At 46.7% G+C, this 22,363-nt stretch overlaps 1 protein-coding gene across 1 annotated transcript in view; it reads right to left on the reverse strand.

Annotated features, from left to right (window-relative positions):
- Positions 1 to 2,752: 2,752 nt before the first annotated feature.
- Positions 2,753 to 22,363, reverse strand: part of LOC134350234 (uncharacterized) — a 51,042-nt gene continuing 31,431 nt past the window's right edge. The window contains exons 3-8 of the mRNA XM_063055244.1: positions 20,502 to 20,861; positions 15,590 to 15,949; positions 10,295 to 10,654; positions 8,712 to 9,071; positions 7,031 to 7,398; positions 2,753 to 6,791 (exon numbers count right to left, since the gene is read on the reverse strand). Coding sequence (XP_062911314.1) covers positions 6,747 to 6,791; positions 7,031 to 7,398; positions 8,712 to 9,071; positions 10,295 to 10,654; positions 15,590 to 15,949; positions 20,502 to 20,861 — 1,853 coding nt within the window. The 3' untranslated portion in view covers positions 2,753 to 6,746. The remainder of the gene's footprint in view (positions 6,792 to 7,030; positions 7,399 to 8,711; positions 9,072 to 10,294; positions 10,655 to 15,589; positions 15,950 to 20,501; positions 20,862 to 22,363) is intronic.

Raw genomic sequence — 22,363 nt, forward strand, 5'->3', positions numbered from 1 at the left:
ACGGTGCCATGGTGCAAACTACTGGATCAACCGAATGACACGAAATTTGCATAATATGTACAGTATTCTATTATGAATAAGGTTTATTTTTGAAATTAAAATCGTTCCACAGTCTGCTGGATAATTGAAGTTTTAAACAAGGCCAAGTCTAAAGTGTGAACTGTTAAGCGTTGCAGACAGAGACTAGTGGTATAAGATTTTAATTCACTGATAAACTGGGCGGTGAAGGTGTTTGGCACACCAGTCGTCATGCGTCAGGGAACTGAGTACAGGAAGTGGGACGTCATGTTACAGTTGTATAAGACATTGCTGAGACCGTACTGGGAGAATTGTGTGAGTTCTGCTGACCCAGCAATCGGAAGGATGTTATTAATCTGGAGATGATGCAGGAAAGATTTATGAGGATGTTACCAGGACTGGAGGTTTTGAGTTATGTATGACAGAACGGGAGTGTTTTCTTTGGAGCGAAGAGGGCTGGTGGGGGGTGGGGGGGTGTAGCTCATCGTTTTTTTGAACATAATGAGGAAAGGTTTAGAGGGACGTGGGCCCAAGGCAGTGAAACGGGACCAACCCAGGAACACAACTCAGTCGACATGGATAATTTGGGCCGAAGTTCTCTGCTCTGTATAGCTCCAGGACCTTTATTGTGCCTGGTCTCTCAAGCTTACTAAATGACTACTGTGATTCATCAGTAAACATCTGATCTCCCTGGCCAGTCACCGATACAGATGGGGACGAAGGAGATGGGCATTGACTCTAGGAAGCGGGCAGAGTACACGTCCCTGTCCCTGCTGAGGTGCATATAGTTGAGAGGTTCAGGTTCCCAGGAGTGAACATCACCATTTCTCCTGGTCGAACCACATACACCCTGTGGCCAAGAAAGATGCCAATGTCTGTTCTCCTCACAAGGCGAAGCATCGCCATAGCGTAGCGGCCAGCTCGTGGCGTCGGAATTCAGAGTTCAATTCCAACGTTGTCTGTGAGATAATTGTACGTCCTTCCCATGAGAGTGTGAGTTTCCCCAGGCAGTCAGGGTTCCTCCCACAGTCCAAAGATGTAGATTAATAGGTCATTATAAATGGTCCGGTAATTGGGCGATGGTTAAATAGTTGTATTACTGTGCGGAGCGACTCGTTGGACAGCTTCTGTGTCGTATCTCGAAATAAATGAAAAAAAACAAAAACTTCCCTCTCGACCTTCCTATCTCTGCCACTTTTTCCCGGAACTCCTCTCTGACCCCTCTCACTCTACCTGGCCCTCTGTCCTCCTGCCCCTTTCCCCCTTTCCCTTCGCCCTCCTACCCTTTTCACCCTCTCTGTGCTCCTGCCCCCTAACCCCTCGCCCTCTATCCTCCTGCTCCTTTCCCCTCTCCCTTCGCCCTCCTACTCTTTTCAGACTCTCCCTCATACCCTTTCCCCCCGTCTCTGCCTACGCATTCGTTGCCATGCTTCGTAATGCCCCCGCTCCTCCCCTCTCCCTCTCTCTGACCCTCCCTGACCACCCCCTCTCTCTTGTGTTCTTTTCTGATGTAGCAAATGACATTAGCAAACAAACGAGACATTGTACACGTATAACATCGGCCGGTGCTTTCGTGGCATCAGCACCAAACTTCAACCCCAAAAGGTATCTGGTTCGAATTCGGCCGGCTCTCTCCACCCTTTCTATCCGTGCTGCGATGAGCTTCGAGTTAGCAACTCGACCTCGTAAAAGAGGCAATTGCCAAGGAAACAGCAATGAATACCGTCCGACGCAAGAAGGAAGAACAATTTGTTAGTTCTATAAAACATGTAATGAAGCATTACTGAAATACTTTTCATCCACTGTATGAGCTGATCCACAGAATGACAACAAACTTTTTTCTTTCTCCTTCTCTCTCTAATTACACCTTTTATATCGCCTCGAAAATCCCTTACTCTAGTACTTTTCATGCATTAGGTACCTGCACCTGCCTAGTGATCTCCCCTTCTCCAGAAAAACATGTTATTCACCATTATGGCTGTAGACTTGTCCCCCTTAACTTTCTGAAATAGTGGACTGGTTCTTTTGCACTTTCTCAAAACACTGCAAGCTAACACCAACCTTCCACTCTATTTTAGCGAAAGGAAGGGAGAATCACATTTAACTTTTTTCTTTTCCATATTATGAATTGAACTAAAATCACTTCCATAACTTAGTAAAGTATTTAAATGAGAACTGTCAACCCCCAAAGCTTGTAGTGCAGATGTGTTCAACTATTTCATAATGTTGACAACACCTACACACCCCAGAGTGATGTTTTGCAACAAGATATGAGGAATAATGAAGCATGGTAGAGTATGCCCAATTCTAAGTCGAGTCAATATAATTATTTCCCTTCTTGTCTTACCTCCTTCTCCCGTCAGTCCTACAGTTTCATGTATTCTATAAAGGTGTCTCTCCTGATTCCCATTATCCCACAAGTCTTATCATCATCCCCTGTCTTACCCCCACCAACCCCTTAGCTTCCGATTTGCTTCATGGACGGACTATATCCACAGATGAACTTTTAACAGCTCCTTTGGTCAAACAATCAACTCACTCATCCCCCTCAACACCTCTATGTGCAGGAACCCATAAGAAGAGACATGTAGATCAATACTTTAAAGGTGAAATAAAGTTTGAAGAGCTTCCAGCAGTAAATCTGACCTACTGCTAAAATAAACTGCTTTAAAACGAGCCTAAACAGAAAAAGAATCTTAAATAATTATAAATTTGTAAGGACAGATTTCTTCCACTCACTGTAAGCCTAGAACGATGGCAACCAGTTCTGCAGTATACACTGATATATAGTTAGTAAGGCATTTCTTCATTGTTACCTGTAATTTAGGCACAAACACAGCACACGGTTATTTCCCGTTATATTATCTTTTGATCCATCAGTAAAAATGGTTAACATATCACAATAATTCTCTCTAAAATACTGATGAACCCACAGACTCTCGGGCATTTCAGGAACTTCGGATTTCATTAAAACATTCAACCTATAATCAACTAACGCCATTGGGGAAAAACCATGATGGGGTTACCGAAAAACATACAGTGGGACAAATTACATAATACAACAAACCCATATTCCTAGCCTGATGAGAACGCAGCCAACGGAAACTGAAAACTCTCTTCTTGTGATGTTCCCAACAGCCTTCCAGCAAACTTTTAACAGGGTGATCATTCCTCTGCCCCCTTAAGTTAGCCCAGTATGTCAACAACAACTTCATCCTCCACAACTGCAAGGGTAATTGTCCCATTTCAACCAGTAAAGCTGAAACTGGAGTTGACCTGACTGCAGCAAACTCAATTCTTAGAGAATGTGCAAAAAGCATTCTTAAAGAATGTGAGTGGGAACGGCAGTGGGTGTGGAGGCAGATCGGATGTCTCTGATCATGTGCACAGCATTTTGAAGTGGGAGGGTGATCAGCCAGATGTCATGGTACACATCGGTACCAATGACATAGCAAGAAAGAGTGAGGAGGTCCTGGAGAGTGAGTATAGAGAGCTTGGTAGGAAGTTGAAAAGCAGGACCTCGAGGGTGGTAATCTCAGGATTGCTACCTGTGCCACCTGCCAGTGAGGGCAAGAATGGGATGCCTCTGGCAGATGAACACGTGGATGAGGAACTGGTGTAGGTGGCAGGGTTTCAGATTTCAGGATCATTGGGACCTCTTCTGGGGCAGGTGGGACCTGTACAAGAGAGACGGGTTACACCTGAACTACAAGGGGACCAATATCCATGCAGGGAGGTTTGACAGTGCTGTTGGGGAGGGTTTAAACTAGATTTGCAGGGGGATGGGAACCAGGGTGCCAGAGCAGATAGTGAAGTGGGGATGAAAGTAAATGATGTTAAAGGTTCATGCAATGTCACAAATTGAAGGGTTGTGTGTGGTTGTAATAATCTTCTGAGGTGTATCTATTTCAATGCAAGGAGTATTGTGGGGAAGGCTGACGAACTGAGGGCGTGGACTGACACATGGAATTACGACATTATAGCCATTAGTGAAACTTGGCTGCAGGAGGGGCAGCACTGGCAGCTTAATGTTCCAGGGTTCCGATGTTTCAGACGTGATAGGGGAAGAGGAATGATGTGTGGGGGGTTTGGCATTGCTAGTCAAGGAAAATGTTACTGATCCTGATCCCGGGATCTTTATCTGAGGGTATTCTGAGGTGGGATGATGCTATTCTCCAGGCTGGCAATTTAGACACAGTCAGCCAAACACAATAGGCCCCCTTTATTCCCACTCTTTCCTTCCTGCCAGGTATCCATTCTTCTATCCATGCAAGTATCCTTCCAGTGATATCATGGGCCCTTAACTTGTTAAACTGTCTCATGTGCAGAACCTTGTCAAAGGGCTTCTGAAAGTCCAAATAAACAATATGAATTGGCACCTCTTTACCTATCCTGCCAGTTATCACCTCAAGGAATTCCAATGGATTTGTAGGCAAGATTTCCTCTGATGGAAGTAATGCAGGTTTTGGCCTATTTAGTCTTGTGGTTTCAAGTACCCTGAAGCTCCTCCTTAGTAATGGACTCCAACATCTTCCCAACTACTAAAGCAGGTTAAACGGCCCATACTTTCCTTCTGCCTCTCTCCCTTCTTAAGTAGTGGAGTGACATCTATATTTTTCCAGTCCGGAGGATGCATTCCAGATTGTAGTGATTCTTGAAATCCTCCACAGTCCCTTCAGCAACCTCGTTCAGAATCCTGGAGTGCTGGTAGTCCATCTGGGTCCAGGTGACCTTTCTACTATCAGACCCGTCAGTTCCCCAAACACCTTCTCCCTAGTAATGGCAACTTCACTCACTTCTGCCCCCTGACACTCTCGCATTTCTGGCATTCTGTTATTGTCTTCCACAGTGAAGACTGATGGAAAATACTAATTAATCCATCCACCATATCTTTGTCCCCATTACTAACTCTCCAGTGACATTTTCCAACGGTCTGATATTAACTCCCGCCTCTCGCATATCAGGAGAAACATTTTGTACCCTCTTGCATATTATTGGTTAGTTTGCCTTCATATTTCATCTTCCCCAGCCCCCATGATTTTTTAGTTTTGCTGCCTTCTGTTGGTTTTTATAACTTCCCAATTATCTAATTTTTCACTAATTTTTCCTCTAATAAATGCCCTCTTCTCAGCTATGGTTCCCTCGTCCTCGCTTTAGAAAACTTTTTCATCTTTGGGACTCGGTATTCATATGCATAATGTCGCAAAGCACTCTGGTACAATTTAGGTTCCATTTTGTTATGACAAGTAAAGTATATTTCTGGATCGCCTCCTTTTTGTCATTTCATGACAACACTACATTTCACCAAACAGATGCAGTTTCAAAGTCCAACCCCAAAATTCTCTTTTCATCCATCCACCTCAATGAGTGCCCATTCCTTTCCTTGATATCCTGTCCCTCATCCTGTTATTTCGGTTGGTGTGTGTGCGAGACAGATGATCGGTGTGTGAGGAGCTCGCCGGCAACTTCACTTCTCAGGGAATGAACCAGCCGCTGTCAATCACAGATGTATAGCCAATCAGATGGATGGATCAGACAGACGGTGCAAAAAAACCCAATGCAATGACTGACGGGAGGTGTTTGCGGCGGCAGGGTCTGCACTGAATGATGTGGAGAGGTGAGAAGTCGTGTTTCTTTGTTCATCCCGAGCAGCTGCGTGACAGAGGACTCTCTCATCTCCGGGCTGTTCGCAGGGACACACAAGGAGACAGACATCAAGTGCAGCTGGCAGATCATCAACTCGGTGAAAGGCACCTTTGGTCAGCCCGACCTCATTGGTCATCGAGATGTCCGTGGATGGGAGCTGCCGAATGGCGACAAGACACCGTGCTGAGGGAGGCGCTGAAGCCGGGTTCAGGCACCGCAGGGCTCGGTGCTGAAGCGCCACAGTGTAATGTTCCTTCACTACTGGAGAGGGAGGGGCCGGGTTGGGTAAGGAAGCCCCTTAATTACTGTAGTAGTGTACATGATTGACAACGATCCTATTGGTGTTAAGGAATGTAATCAAACACTAATGAAAGCATTCACTATGAATTTAAGAACGAAAGGCCGCTTGTTCTTGTTTTCTTTAAAAAAATTATTAATAAAGATATTTTTCAACTACGAAAACATTGCCACACTATTGGGAATTCTTCTAAGCCTACACCTCTCTCCACAAATCCATCGGGCAGTGGTCTGCGCGGCACTTCCTGCAGACACTGCGGCACAGCGGCCGTGGGGTGAATAGCTGAGCAAACGGCAGAACGCCGCATCGCCAGATCTCAGTAACACACGGTCACCACCTCTTCGCAGACCGCGGATTCGCTCGGGCGGTGTGGAGACGGATGCAAGGGTCCGTGTACCGGTTCATCCCCATCAGCTGTGAAAAGAAGCATTCTCTGAGAAACAGACTATTTCCCAGGTCACACACAGACGGGCATCAAGTTCTACTAGAAGATCATCGGCTCAATGAAGGACGTCCTTTGGTCTGTCGGAAATTTGTTGGTCTCTCCTGACAGTGAGATGTCGGTGGGAGAAAGCTGGTTACTGGCACAGTCCAGGCTGCAAGAGGAGGTACTTCAGGAAGTGTCCTGGGTCCGCCAGCAGTGATGGGGCTTTTTCTCCGCTGTCCCTGTCGCCTCAGAGTCCGCACTTTACGGAACGACCGCCAGGGGGCGCTCGGTGCGCTGGTTCGCTGTTGCTCTTTGGGAGCCGGTACACGGTGGTCAGGACTAGGAGAGCGAGCGCCTTCAGGACGAGCAGGATGTAAAAAGGCAGTGGCTCCCGAGGAGAACCTGAGAGTAAATCGGAGTTCACAGTGAGACTGTTCACCGAGGCGAGCTAGAGATGGGATGTATTCCGAGGATTCGGGGGTTTATATAGAGAATAACATTGCTGGGAGTGGGTTACAGGCTGGGATCTAATCCAAGCGTTCTGGGGGAGGGGTTATATATGAAATAACAGAAATGGACCTGCGATCCAATCCCAGGAGGAATCAGGAAAGTGACAGTGAAAGGTGATAACGGCGACTCACCTCGTACCAGGAGCATGGTCCCGTTCCCTCGGAGCAGCAGCTGGCGGTCGGGAAGGTGAACGGACGCCAGGCAGCGGTAGGTGTTGGAGTGGCTCGGTCGGAGGTGCCGGAGTTGGAGGGAGAGTCCCGTGCCGATCTCACTCTCAGGGAGAACATTTTGCTGCTGGGATCCCTCGGGGGGGGGGGGGGCGGATAGACGACACGCTCCTCTCCCTCCTCCTCTGTACCGCCGACCACCCAATAGGGGTAGTTTATCACCCGGGGCTCCGTCAGCCCCAGAACTTCGCAGTGCAACGTCACGTTGGAGCCACTCGGGACCTCCAACCTCCGAGGCCACTGGAACACGGAGAGGGTGGCGAGCGAGATGTCTGTAACATTGTAAGGAAGAATCGTGAGGGAGCATCCGTAACATATAGAGGGAAGGAGAGAGAGAGAGAGAGAGAGAAGTGGATGAGTGAGTTTCTTTATCACAGTGAGGGAGGGAGAATGGCGAGTAATCGTCTGTAAGACCTGGAGACTGTTGTGAGGGAGGGTCTGTAATGCAAGGAGGTAGAAAGTGTAGTGAGGGAGTGTCTGTAACATAGGGAGGGAGGGAGAAAATAGTGAAGGACCGTCTGTACACAGGAAAGAGGAATGGAGGGGCAGACATTAAACGTGGAGTGATATCAAACTGTAAGGAAAGAGTTAAACATGATTCGTCCTTGGTATGTGCGAAACAAAAAGTAAGTCTGCCAGACAACATGGTGTTAACCCGGAGTGGAACTGATTTGAGAAAGTTGAATGAGTACAAGTTTCCAGTCTGGAGAGTAGATCATGATGAATACAAGTTTGTGTCAGGAAGGCGAGGCCTTTGGCCAGGTACCAAACAGTGACCCAGCAGGGAGAGTTCTGGGGTATGAGTTATGTTAGAGTTTTAAAACGATACTGAAGGGTGTAGGTACGGGTAAATCTTTCTGCAAGAGGGGACAATTTTCCATCAGACCACGTTACGACCAGTGATAACGGTAAGAGTTGGGGACGATAGAGACAAGTACGTTGAGAGAGAGAGAGAGATGTAAGTTTGTGGGATCTGCGATGTCTTCCGGAATCTGCAAATCAGCCCGTTCAGTGTGTTTATTGCGACATCATTAACCCTTGGTTTTCTTTTTTGCATTGCATGGTTATATAATTCTAATGCTGTAAAATAATTTATTGTAGATTAACACGTGTACAGTTGTCTCCTTCGTTTGCAAATACAGACCCGAATGTCTATTGCTGTAACAGGAATGAATACGGAACGAATTTTTAGACAATTATCGTAGCGCAAACACAGCCCCAAATCGGGCAAACTCTGCCTAACACTCCCATTTTCCCCATGTCCCTCCTGCCATTCATCCCGTATCCATGACATTTCCGTCTCGTCCTCAGGCGTTCCCTGCTCCCTCTCTCCCAACCCAAGTCCCAGTTCCACATCCCACCCACGACTCCCCTATTCTCCACTCGCACAATTTGTACAGTTACACACACAAATAGATACACTGATATACTCCCCAAGATCGGGTTAAAGATGGAATCTTCCCCAGCGCTTCGACGGAAAAGTATCTATGGAAAAACTGCACCGAATATGGGATATTGTCCCAGGAGTGATGCGGAATCCGCGGGTAGCTAGTGGGGAACGAGGGCAGTGGGACCGGAGACTCACCTCGTACCAGGAGCACGGTCCCGTTCCCTCGGAGCAGCAGCCGCCGGTCGGTAAGATGAACGGACGCCAGGCAGCGGTAGGTGTTGGAGTGGCTCGGGCGGAGGTGCCGGAGTTGGAGGGAGAGTCCCGTGCCGATCTCACACTCAGGGAGAGCATCTTGCTGCCGGGATCCCTCGGGGGGCGGGTAGAGGACACGTTCCTCTCCCTCGTCCTCTGTCCCGCCCACCACCCAATAGGGGTCAATTATGACCCGGGGCTCCGTCAGCCCCAGAACTTCGCAGTGCAGCGTCACGTTGGAGCCACTCGGGACCTCCAACCTCCGAGGCCACTGGGACACGTAGAGGGTGACGAGGGAGCCGTCTGTAACACAGTGAGAGAGGGAGAAAAGTGAGCGAGCGTCTGTAACACATGGAGAGAAGTGGAGAGAGAGTAGTGAGGGAGCGTCTGCAACACAGAGAGTGAGGAAGTGGAAGGAGGGAGCGTCTGTTACACAAGGAGGGAGAGAGTAGTGAGGGAGCGTCTGCACACAGGAAGCGGATGGGAGGGGTAGAGGATAAACGTGGAGAGATAAATAACCATGATTTGTTCTTGATATGTGCCAAAATAAAATGCAATGCTGCCAGACAACATGGTGTTAACCCGGGGTAGAACTGATTTGAGGAAGTTGAATGAGTACAAGTCTCCAGCCTGGAGAGTAGATCGTGATGAATACAAGTTTGTGTCGGGAAGGCGAGGCCATTGTCCAGGTACCAAATACAGGTAGTGAAAATTAAGGAGAGTTCTGGGATAAGAGTAATGTTAGAGTTTTAAAGGGATATTGAAGGGTGTAGATACGGGTAAATCTTTGTGCAAGTGGGGACAATTTTCCATCAGACCACGTTACGACCAGGGAAAATGATAAAAGATGGGGAAGATAGAGATAAGGACGTCGAGTGAGAGAGAGATGAAAGAGTGTGGTATCTGCGAATCCTTCTGGCATCTGCAAATCAGCTCGTTCAGTGGACGGGATGTGTTTGTTTTTCGCGACATCATTAACCCTTCGTTTGGCTTTTTGCATTGCATGTTTATATAACCCTAATAAAACAATTTATTGTAGTTTAACACGTGCACAATTGTCACCTTTGTTTGCAAATACAGACCTGATTACCTATTGCTGTATCAGGAATGAGCAAGGAACGAATTCTTAAACAATTATCGTCGCGCAAACGCAGCCCCAAATCGGGCAAACTCTGCCTAACACTCCTATTTTCCCCATGTCCCTCCTCCCATTCATCCCATATCCATGACATTTCCCTCTCGTCCTCAGGCGTTCCCTGCTCCCTCTCTCCCAATCCAAGTCCCAGTTCCACATCCCACTCTCAACTCCACTATTCTCCACTCGCACAATTTGTAAAGAGTTACACACAAAACTAGATACACTGATATACTCCCCAAGATCGGGTTAAAGATGGAATCTTCCCCAGCGCTTCGACGGAAAAGTATCTATGGAAAAACTGCACCGAATATGGGATCCGATTGCAGGAATGATGCGGGAATCTGGGGACAGCTGGTGGGGAACGAGGGCAGTGGGACCGGAGACTCACCCCGTACCAGGAGCACGGTTCCGTTCCCTCGGAGCAGCAGCGGCCGGTCGGGAAGGCGAACGGACGCCAGACAGCGGTATGTGTTGGAGTGGCTCGGGCGGAGGTGCCGGAGTTGGAGGGAGAGTCCCGTGTCGATCTCACTCTCAGGGAGAGCATCTTGCTGCTGGGATCCCTCTGGGAGCGGGTAAACGACACGTTCCTCCTCTCCCTCCCCCTTCTCACCGACCACCCAAAAGGGGTAGATTTTCACCCGGGGATCGGTCAGTCCCAGAACCTCGCAGTGCAGCGTCACGTTGGAACCACTCGGGACCTCCACCCTCTGAGGCCACTGGGTCACGTAGAGGGTGGCGAGCGAGATGTCTGTAACATAGTAAGGGAGGGAGAATGGTGAAGGAGCGTCCGTAACATATAGAGGGAAGGAGAGAGAGAGAGAGGTGGATGAGAGAGTTTCTTTAACATTGAGAGAGGGAGAATGGCGAGAAATCGTCTGTAACACATGGAGGCAGTTGTGAGGGAGGGTCTGTAATACAGGGAGGGAGGCAGAACGTAGTGAAGGACCGTCTGTACACAGGAAAGAGGAATGGAGGGGCAGAGATTAAACGTGGAGTGATATCAAACTGTAAGGAAAGAGTTAAACATGATTCGTCCTTGGTATGTGCTAAACAAAAAGCAAGTCTGCCAGACAACATGGTGTTAACCCGGAGTGGAACTGATTTGAGGAAGTTGAATGAGTACAAGTCTCCAGCCTGGAGAGTAGATCTTGATGAATACAAGTTTGTGTCGGGAAGGCGAGGCCTTTGGCCAGGTACCAAACAGTGACCCAGCAGGGAGAGTTCTGGGGTATGAGTTATGTTAGAGTTTTAAAACGATACTGAAGGGTGTAGGTACGGGTAAATCTTTGTGCAAGTGGGGACAATTTTCCATCAGACCACTTTAGGACCAGTGATAATGGTAAGAGTTGGGGAAGAGAGCGCTTTCCATCCGGCATTTGCAGATCAGCTCGTTCAGTGGACGGGATGTGTTTGTTTTTCGCGATATCATTAACCCTTCGTTTTCCTTTTTGAATTGCATGGTTATATAATTCTAATAAAGCAACTTATTGCGGTTTAACACGTGCACGCTTGTCCCCTTTGTTTGTAAATACAGAGCCGAATGCTTACTCATGAATCAAGAAAGAACACGGAAGGATTTTTTAAACGATTATCGTTACGCAAACACAGCCCCAAATCGGGCAAATTCTGCCTAACACTCCCATTTTCCCCATGTCACTCCTCCCATTCACCTCGCATCCATGACATTTTCCTCTCGTCCTCAGGCGTTCCCTGCTCCCTCTCTCCCAATCCAAGTCCCAGTTCCACATCCCACTCTCAACTCCACTCGCACAATTTGTACAGAGTTACACACACAAATAGATACACTGATATACTCCCCAAGATCGGGTTACAGATGGAATCTTCCCCAGCGCTTCGACGGAGATGTATCTATGGAAAAACTGCACCGAATATGGGATCCGACTGCAGGAATGATGCTGGATTCTGGGGACAGCTGGTGGGGAAACGAGGGCAGTGGAACCGGAGACTCACCTCGTACCAGGAGCACGGTCCCGTTCCCTCGGAACAGCAGCTCCCCGTCGGGAAGGCGAACGGACGCCAGACAGCGGTATGTGTTGGAGTGGCTCGGGCGGAGGTGCCGGAGTTGGAGGGAGAGTCCCGTGCCGATCTCACTCTCAGGGAGAGCATCTTGCTGCTGGGATCCCTCTGGGATCGGGTAAACGACACGTTCCTCCTCTCCCTCCCCCTTCTCACCGACCACCCAAAAGGGGTAGATTTTCACCCGGAGATCGGTCAGCCCCAGAACCTCGCAGTGCAGCGTCACGTTGGAACCACTAGGGACCTCTAACCTCCGAGGCCACTGGGACACGTAGAGGGTGGCGAGGGAGCTGTCTGTAACATAGTGAGGGAGGGAGAATGGTGAGGGAGCGTTTGTAACACATGGAGATAGGGAGAGAGTAGCGAGTGTAGAGGTTGGGAGGGGCAGAGAGTAAACGTGGAGTGATATCAAACTGTAAGGAAAGAGTTAAACATGATTCGTCCTTGGTATGTGCTAAATAAAAAGGAAGTCTGCCAGACAACATGGTATTAACCCGGAGTGGAACTGATTTGAGGAAGTTGAATGAGTACAAGTCTCCAGCCTGGAGAGTAGATCGTGATGATTACAAGTTTGTGTCGGGAAGGCGAGGCTTTTGTCCAGGTACCAAATACAGGTAGTGAAAATCAAGGAGTGTTCTGGGATAAGAGTAATGTTAGAGCTTTAAAGGGATATTGAAGGGTGTAGATACGGGTAAATCTTTGTGCAAGTGGGGACAATTTTCCATCAGAACACGTTACGACCAGGGAAAATGATAAAAGATGGGGAAGATAGAGATGAGGACGTCGAGTGAGAGAGAGAAAGAGAGAGAGATGAAAGAGTGTGGTATCTGCGAATCCTCCTGGCATCTGCAAATCAGCTCGTTCAGTGGACGGGATGTGTTTGTTTTTCGCGACATCATTAACCCTTCGTTTGGCTTTTTGCATTGCATGTTTATATAACCCTAATAAAACAATTTATTGTAGTTTAACACAATTGTCAGCTTTGTTTGCAAATACAGACCTGATTACCTATTGCTGTATCAGGAATGAGCAAGGAACGAATTCTTAAACAATTATCGTTGCGCAAACGCAGGCCCAAATCGGGCAAACTCTGCCTAACACTCCTATTTTCCCCATGTCCCTCCTCCCATTCATCCCATATCCATGACATTTCCCTCTCGTCCTCAGGCGTTCCCTGCTCCCTCTCTCCCAACCCAAGTCCCAGTTCCACATCCCACTCTCAACTCCACTATTCTCCACTCGCACAATTTGTACAGAGTTACACACACAAATAGATACACTGATATACTCCCCAAGATCGGGTTAAAGATGGAATCTTCCCCAGCGCTTCGACGGAAATGTATTGTGTCGGGGTCCTGAATTACCCCCTATGAACTGTACTTTTGAAAAGAGAAAGAAAAAGAGAGAGAGAAAGGAAGAGAGAGAGAAACGAAGACTAACTTTTACGGTCACTTTAAGGCATGAGGAACTTTTGGATTTCTGCTGAGTTGGAGATGGCACCCAGAAGTTCCCAAGTTGCTACGGTGACCGAAGGCGACGTTATTTGATGGACAATCGATATTATGATTTTTCGATAGCGTGTTCATACTTCTCAAGGACATTCGCCTGCTTGTGCATTTCTAACACAGAGAAAGGAAGGAGGAGTTATTCGAATGACAGTTGGTACTCAGTACGGTGAGATAAATAGGAGGTCAGATGATATAGACCTCAGACACCTGTTCTGGACACTGAATGAGCTTAGTTGTGCACGCAAAAAAAAAGTGGGTTATTGGAGGATCGATCAGGCAGATCGATCTGTGGCTCTTGCACAAGTCTGCAATGGCACGTGGGAAGAGCATACTGCAGCGGTAGAAAAACTGTTTGACAGACTTTCCAAGGCCACTCTTACTGTGAACCTCGCTAACAGCGAGTTTGGCCACGCCACAGTTACATATCTTGGCTATGTAGTAGGCCAAGGCCAACTGGCTCCTGTGCAGGCCAAGGTTCAAGCTATTGCTGAGGTACCTGTTCCGACAGGTAAGAAAGCTTTGAGAAGGTTTTTTAGGAATGGTTGGGTCTTATTGTAAGTTTTGTAAGAACTTTGCTGACATTTCTCTCCCCCTAACAAAACTCCTAGGGAAGAGTGAAAGATTTGTATGGAATGACCTTTGCCAGGGGGCATTTGAACGTCTGAAAACCATCCTGTGCTCAAAGCACCTGATTTTTCCAAGCCATTTTCTATAGCAACAGACGCTAGTGACGAAGCTGCTGGGGCAGTACTGTTACAGAAGGGTGTGGATGACATTGAACACCCAGTAGCTTATTTCTCTAAGAAATTTAATTTGCACCAGAAAAATTATTCAACTGTTGAAAAGGAATTACTAGCACTTATTCTGGCCGTACAACATTTTAAGGTCCATGTTCAGAGACCTCAAAATCTTTCTGGTGCCTAGAGACCACTTGTGATTTACATGGTCCATAATCCGTTGGTGTTTCTAACTAAGATGAAGGATAAGAATAGAAGGTTGTTAAATTGGAGTCTGATATTGGAAGAATGTGACTTAAAATCAAACATGTGAAAAGTACTGACAATATTCTAGCTGATTGTTTATCTAGATGTTAAGTTGGTAATTGAACACGTTTTTCCTCTGTCATCTGATGATCAGACATGTAATGTTTTAAAATCTGTAATTTACATTTGGACTAAAAAAATTTTCGCCTTCATCAAAATTGTTTTTTCTGAAGAAAGGGGCTGTAATGGGGTCCTGAATTACCCCCTATGAACTGTGCTTTTGAAAAGAGAAAGAAGGAGAGGGAGAGAAAGAAAGAGAGAGAGAGAGAGAAGAAAACTAACTTTTGGATGGTCACTTTAAGGCACGAGGAACTTTTGGATTTCTGCTGATTTGGAGATGGCACCAAGTAGCTCGTAAGTTGCTATGGTGACCACAGGCGGCGTTATGTGATGGACAATCGATGTCATGATGATATAGACCTCAGACACATGTTTTGGACATTGAATGAGCTTTGTTGTGCCCGCAGAAAAAGTAGGCTTTTGGAGGATCAAGCAGGCAGTTCAATCAGTGGCTCTTGCACTGAAAAGAAAAGGCAGTGACCGGTGGGGAGTTATCCATGTGTCCACCCTTGCCTGGGTAACAGCTCCACCACAGGAAACCTGTCCCTTTGTTGTGGACACTGTCGGTGAATTTTAAAGGATTTCGGAGGACAACGAGAAGATCGACGGCGTTAGCTCACCTGAAGACTCAAATCTCTGCCCCTCTCTCCATCACTACTCAACTCAATACCACGAACTGAACTGAAATTTACTCATCATTGTAAGATTGTAACTTCTTACCCCGACTTGAAAAAGCTTGATTTTCATATATTTCCACACTTACTGATTTACTTACCTATATATAATCATTGCTAATCTGTTTGATTTACCTACATTTATATTAGTGTATTGCGTAGTTATTAATAAATATTATTAGTTAATAGCAATGCTGGACTTCGAAGTGTTTTCTATTTCTGCTGGTTCTTTATTCCCGTCACGGCGTACGTGACAGTATCTATGAAAAAACTGCACCAAATATGGGATCCGATCCCAGGAATGAGGCGGGAATCTGGGGGCAGCTAACGGGGAATGAGGACAGTGGGACCGGAGACTCACCTCGTACCAGGAGCACGGTCCCGTTCCCTCGGAGCAGCAGCTGCCGGTCGGGAAGATGAACGGATGCCAGGCAGCGGTAGGTGTTGGAGTGGCTCGGGCGGAGGTGCCGGAGTTGGAGGGAGAGTCCCGTGCCGATCTCACTCTCAGGTAGGGTGGCTTCCTGCCGGGATTCCTCTGGGGCTGGGTAGATGACACGTTCCTCCTCTCCCTCCCCCATCCCGCTGATCACCCAATAGGGGTAGATTATCACCCGGGGCTCCGTCAGCCCCAGAACTTCACAGTGCAGCGTCACGTTGGAGCCACTCGGGACCTCCAACCTCCGAGGCCACTGGGACACGTAGATGGTGGAGAGGGAGCTGTCTGTAACACAGTGAGAGAGGGAGAATGATGAGGGAGCGTCTGTAACACATGGAGGGAAGGAGAGAGAGACGGATGAAGGAGTTTCTGTAACACAGTGAAGGAGAGAAAGCGGCGGGCATCAGTAACCCCTGGAGAGAGAGAGTTGTGAGGAGGATCTGTAATACAAGGAGGGAGTGAGTATAGTGAGAGAGTGTGTGTAACACATGGAATGAAGGAGAGAGAGTAGATAGGGAGCGTCTGTAATACAAGGAGGGAGGGAGTGAGTGAAGTGAGGGAGCGTCTGTAACACAGGGAGGGACGGAGAAAGTAGTGAAGGACCGTCTGTACACAGGATGAGGATGGGAGGGGGCAGAGATTAAACGTGGAGTGATATCAAATTGTAAGAAAAGAGTTACACATTATTCGTCCATGGTGTGTGCCAAAATAAAAAGGAAGTCTGCGAGACAACATGGTGTTAACCCGGAGTGGAACTGATTTGAGGAAGTTGAATGAGTACAAGTCTCCAGCCTGGAGAGTAGATCATGATGAATGCAAGTTTGTGTCGGGAAGGTGAGGCCTTTGTCCAGGTACCAAATAGTCATCTATCAGGAAGAGTTCTGGGGTAAGAGTTATGTTCCAGTTTTAAAGGATGTTGAAGGGTGTCGATACGGGTTAATCTTTGTGTATGTGGGGAGAATTTTCCATCAGACTACGTTACGACCAGTGATAGTGATAAGAGTTGGGTAAGATAGAGACAAGTACGTCCATTGAGAGAGAGAGATGAAAGATTGTGGGATCTGTGATCCTTCCGCCATCTGCAGATCAGCTCGTTCAGTGGAGAAGAAGTGTTTGTTTTTCGCGACATCATTAACCCTTCGTTTTCCATTTTTCATTGCATCCTTATATAACACTAATAAAAAAATTTATTGTAGTTTAACACGTGTACAGTTGTCCCCTTTGTTTGCAAATACAGACCCGAATGCTTATTTCTGAATCAGGAAAGAACACAGAACGAAATTTTAAACCATTATCGTTCCGCAAACACAGCCCAAAATCGGGCAAACTCTGCCTAACCCTCCCACTTCTCCCCATGTCCCTCCCCAGGATACAGACAAGGAGCAGGGACAAGAACGCAGATTTGGGCTAGGACATGGACTAGTCACAGGGAACCCGGACAAGGAACTATGAACTAGGAGCCTAGGCTTGGACTCCGAGCCAGAGACTGGACAAGGACCCAGGACCTGGGTCTTGCCTCGGGCTCGGACCCCAGAACTAGGCAAGGACATGACATGGCTACAGGACAGGACGTGGCTGGGAGTCTAGAGGCTTGAGGCTGGGGTCTTGGCTCTTGAAAACAGAGGCTGATAACTCGGAGGCTGGAGCTCGGAAACAGACTGGGAACTGTACATCAACAAAGAGCCGGGACTTATTCATCGAAAAGCTGGAACTCATCTTTAACACGACACCAACATGAGACAGGACAGTACATGGACAGAGAGCCGGGACTTATACTTAGACAAGCTGGGACTCAACTTCTTCTCCACACCAAAGTGGGACAGGACCATCCGTCGGGTAACGGCAGAATGGCCGGACTTACCCAACAGAGGCAAAGACATGACAAGGCACGACAGGCCCCCGCAGGGCAACGGCAGAATGGCCTGTTGTACCCCATGGAGGTGAAGACAAGACAAGACAGATCCCTCCCGCAGGGCAACGGCAGAACGGCCTGACTTATCCCACGGAGGCGAGGACAAGACAAGACAAGACAGATACCACCGCAGGGCAACAGCAGAACGGCCTGACTTACACCATGGAGGCGAGGACAAGAAGAGATAAACACCGAAGAATGAGAAACAGTTCCATCTCTGCATCGGGGTTGATCCAAGTAGCAGTTCGGCCAGAAACTTCAACTGGCTACGGAAACAGCCGGATCCCAACCTAGCTCGGAGTGGCTGGCAGCCAGTCAGCTGGCCCAGGAAACAGCCGAATCCATACCACAAGGACAGCTCCGACTACTGACAGCAAGGGTCCATGAAGCGATGGTTCTCCAACACGGCCTAAAGAGGACAAGTGGCCGCTCAAGCCTTCCACCAGCAGGTTGCTCCCAGGGGATCTTGACAAGACAAACCAGCAGCCCACAGTTGTCCCCAAGGCTACTTATATTCCAAGCCCCAAGGTGGGAATCAGGTGCCTATGATTAACTCAACCAAAACAAGGGACAGCTGGAATACCCGGAGTCCTGAATCCACAGACTGGACCGTGAACTGGAATGTGGACTTCACGGACCGGACAATGACATAAAAGGCACTTGATTCGGTTAATTGGAACTTTCTTTACCGAGTTTTACATAGGTTTGGTCTACATGACACAATTATTAAAACTATACGACAATCCTACTACCAGGATTAAAATCAATGGATATTTATCTAATAGCTTTACCCTAGAAAGGGGCACTAGACAGGTTTGTGCATAGTCACCGCTACTCTTCGCATTATATCTGGAACCACTAGCTCAATACATCAGACAAAATGAAGATATCAGGGGAATTACTATTAAAGGGACAGAGCGTAAATTGGCCTGTTATGCCGATGACATTTTGATCTATCTAGGGCAACCAACATACTCTTTACCTAAATTGATGCAATCCTTTGAACAATATGGGCAATTATCAGGATACAAGATCAACATAGATAAAACCCAACTACTTTCATATAACTATAGCTCACCAAGAGAAATTGAAAGTAGATATCCTTGGGCATGGGAAACAGGGTCCGTCAAATATTTGGGCACCATTATGCCAAAAGATTCGGCAAAATTATCAGAATGCAATTATCAGCCTATACATAAAAATTAAGGAAGATATAACAAGATGGAACCTAATTCCTTTTCGTGGTCTCAGTTTAAGGATTGAATCTATTGAAATGAATATACTGCCCAGACTATTATATCTCTTTCAGACCCTAACAATAGAGATTAACCAAGATCAGTTCAATGAATGGAACAAGATGCTATCAAGATATATATGGCAAGGTAAAAGGCCTAGGGTTCGTCTCAAAACTTCGCAATTAGCCAAGGAAAAGGGGGGTGGGTCCTACCTTCTCTTAGAGATTATTATTTTGCAGCAGAGTTGAGAGCTGTGATAAGCTGGTGAAACCCATCATATGACGCTCAATGGAAAAACATTGAGGAGAGGATACTTTCCTTCCCCATACAGGCAATTTTGGTTCATAATAGCCTACAAAGTTACATAAATAATAATGACAACCTGATGCTGAAATGGACTCTTAAAATATGGAAAACTATTATAAAAGAATATAAACTAGAGAGAGAGGTTGCAATTCTTAAATGGTGTGCATATGACTCGGATTTTACGCCGAATAAACTGGTGCTAGATTTAAGGACTGGACAGCTGAAGGAATAACAGCTATTTGCAATATAATGAAAGAAGGAACACTGTTCAGATTTGAAATGCTCAAAGAGAAACACTTATTAGAAAAACAAGACTTTTACCGGTATTTACAGATCCGACAATACGTTAATAGGACGGTTAAAAATGTAACCAAGGCAAGTACATGTCTGACAGAGCTATTTAGAAAAGCATATAATTCAGACAACGGTAGTAGAATAATTTCAAGTGTGTATAAGGGTTTGTTAAATTTTAAAACACATTCAATTTCATACATTAATACAAAATGGGAGAAGGAAGGAGGGATAATAATATCTGAGGAAGACTGGGCAATAATATGGAGGTATCAATGGAAGTGTACCAGTTCACAGAAATGGAGGGAGTTCAGGTGGAAAAACTTGATAAGATATTTTATTACACCCTCTCAGAAATCCCATTATGATAATAACCCCCCTGTTTGCTGGAGAAATTGTAGAAATCAAAATGCAAACAATTATCATATTTTCAGGGAATGCCCCGTTATAAAAGACTATTGGATTTGGATACATAATGCCCTACAAGACAGCTTTAAATGTGAAATACCCTTAGAGAGTAAGACCATATATTTTGGGTATATACCTCAAGAATGGTTGAAAAGAGATTAATATTTAATGAATAGACTGCTGGTGGCTGGTAAAAAGACCCTTACCAGGAAATGGTTATCACAGGAGAGCCCAACTTTAAATGTATGTATGGAAATTACAATGGACATTTACAAAATGGAGAAGATAACAGCATCGGTTCATCATAAATTGGAACAATTTTATTCATACTGGAAAAAACGGTTTAACTACGTAACACCTGATTTTATTCTCACAAGTCAATGAATATGTTGTAAAAAAAAGATCACTCCCTAATCTGTACATAGTTTTCTCCTTTCGATTGTTCTTTCTTTCCTCTCCTTTTTTATAAGTGTATACCTCAGATAAATATTATGTGGAGATTTGTGACAAATATGGTATCATATATATGTACATTATCTGAAATACATCTTATGGAATTGTTTGTTTGATGATGAAATTCAATAAAAATAAATTACCAAAAAAAACGCTGAACAAGAAATGGAATCGGAAAGCGGGAACTGGGGGCAGCTAGTGGGGAAAGAGGGCAGTGGGATCGGAGACTCACCTCGTACCAGGAGCACGGTCCCGTTCCCTCGGAGCAGCAGCCGCCGGTCGGGAAGGTGAACGGACGCCAGGCAGCGGTAGGTGTTAGAGTGGCTCGGGCGGAGGTGCCGGACTTGGAGGGAGAGTCCCGTGCCGATCTCACTCTCAGGTAGGGCGTCTTCCCGCTGGGTTTCCTGTGGGGGCGGGTAGACGACACGTTCTTCTTCCCCCTCCTCCGTCCCGCCGATCACCCAATAAGGGTAGATTATCACCCGGGGCTCCGTCAGCCCCAGAACTTCGCAGTGCAGCGTCACGTTGGAGCCACTCGGGACCTCCAACCTCCGAGGCCACTGGGACACGTAGAGGGTGGCGAGCGAGATGTCTGTAACACAGTGAGGGAGGAAGAATGGTGAGGGAGCGCCTGTAGTGCATTGGAGAGAGGTGGTGAGGGAGCGTCTGTATCTCAGGGAGGGAGGGAGTGTAGTGAGAGAGCGCCGTAATACAAGGAGTGAGGGAGAGAATAGTAAAAGATTGTGTACATAGGGAAGTGGATTAGAGGGCAGAGAGTAAACGTGGAGTGATATCAAACTGCCAGGAAAGAGTTAAACATTATTCGTCCTTGGTATGTGCTAAAATAAAAAGGAAGTCTGCCAGACAACATGGTGTTAACCCAGAGTGGAACTGATTTGAGGAAGTTGAATGAGTACAAGTCTCCAGCCTGGAGAGTAGATCATGATGAATACAAGTTTGTGTCGGGAAGGCGAGGCCTTTAGCCAGGTACCAAACAGTGACCCATCAGGGAGAGTTCTAGGGTAAGAGTTCTGTTAGAGTTTTAAAGGGATACTGTAAGGGAGTAAGTACGGGTAAATCTCTGTGTAAGTGCGGAGAGTTTTCCATCAGACCACGTTAAACTAGAGTTTCAGGGGAGGGAACCAGAGTGTTAGAGCAGATAGTGAGGTGGAGGAGGATAAAAGTCATGCGAGAACTGCAAGTATAGTGCATGGAGTAAAGCCAGATCTAACATATAAACATGCTTTGAGGAAAGAGAAACAGAATAAAGGGTGTAAAGGTAGTAAGGTAGAAGGGCTAAAGTGCGTGTACTTCAATGCAAGAAGCATCAGGAACAAAGGTGATGAACTGAGAGCTTGGAAACATGCATTGAATTATGATGTCGTCGTCTTTACTAGACTTGGCTGGCACCAGGGCAGGAATGGATTCTCAATATTCCTGGATTTCAGTGCTTTCAATGCAATGGGGTGGGGAGGGGGCGGGAATGGGAGGCAGGGTGACATTAATGGTCAGGGATACTATTACAGGTACAGAAAGGGTGGGTAATGTAGCAGATCCTCTTTTGAGTCAGTATTGGTTGAAGTCAGGAACAGGAAGGGAGCAGTTACTCTATTGGGAGTATTCTATAGGCCCCCTGGTAGCAGCAGAGATACCGAGAAGCAGATTGGGAGGCAGATTTTGGAAAGGTGCAAAAATAACAGGGTTGTTATCATGGGTGACTCTAACTTCTCTAATATTGATTGGCACCTGATTAGTTCCAGTGGTTTAGACGGGGCAGAGTTTGTTAAGTGCGTCCAGGATGGATTCCTGTCACAGTATGTGGACAGGCCGACCAGGGGGAATGCCATACTAGATCTAGTACTAGGTAATGAACAGTGTCAGGTCACAGATCTCTCAGTGGGTGAGCATCTGGGGGACAGTGACCACTGCTCCCTGGCCTTTAAAATTAACATGGGAAAGAATAGAATCAGAGAGGACAGGAAAATCTTTAATCAGGGAAGTGCTAATTATGAGGCTATAAGGTTAGAACTTGCGGGTGTGAATTGGCATGATGTTTTTGCAGGGAAATGTACTATGGACATGTGGTCGATGTTT

Source organism: Mobula hypostoma, chromosome 8 (genome assembly GCF_963921235.1).
Source record: "Mobula hypostoma chromosome 8, sMobHyp1.1, whole genome shotgun sequence".
NCBI lineage: Eukaryota > Metazoa > Chordata > Chondrichthyes > Myliobatiformes > Myliobatidae > Mobula > Mobula hypostoma.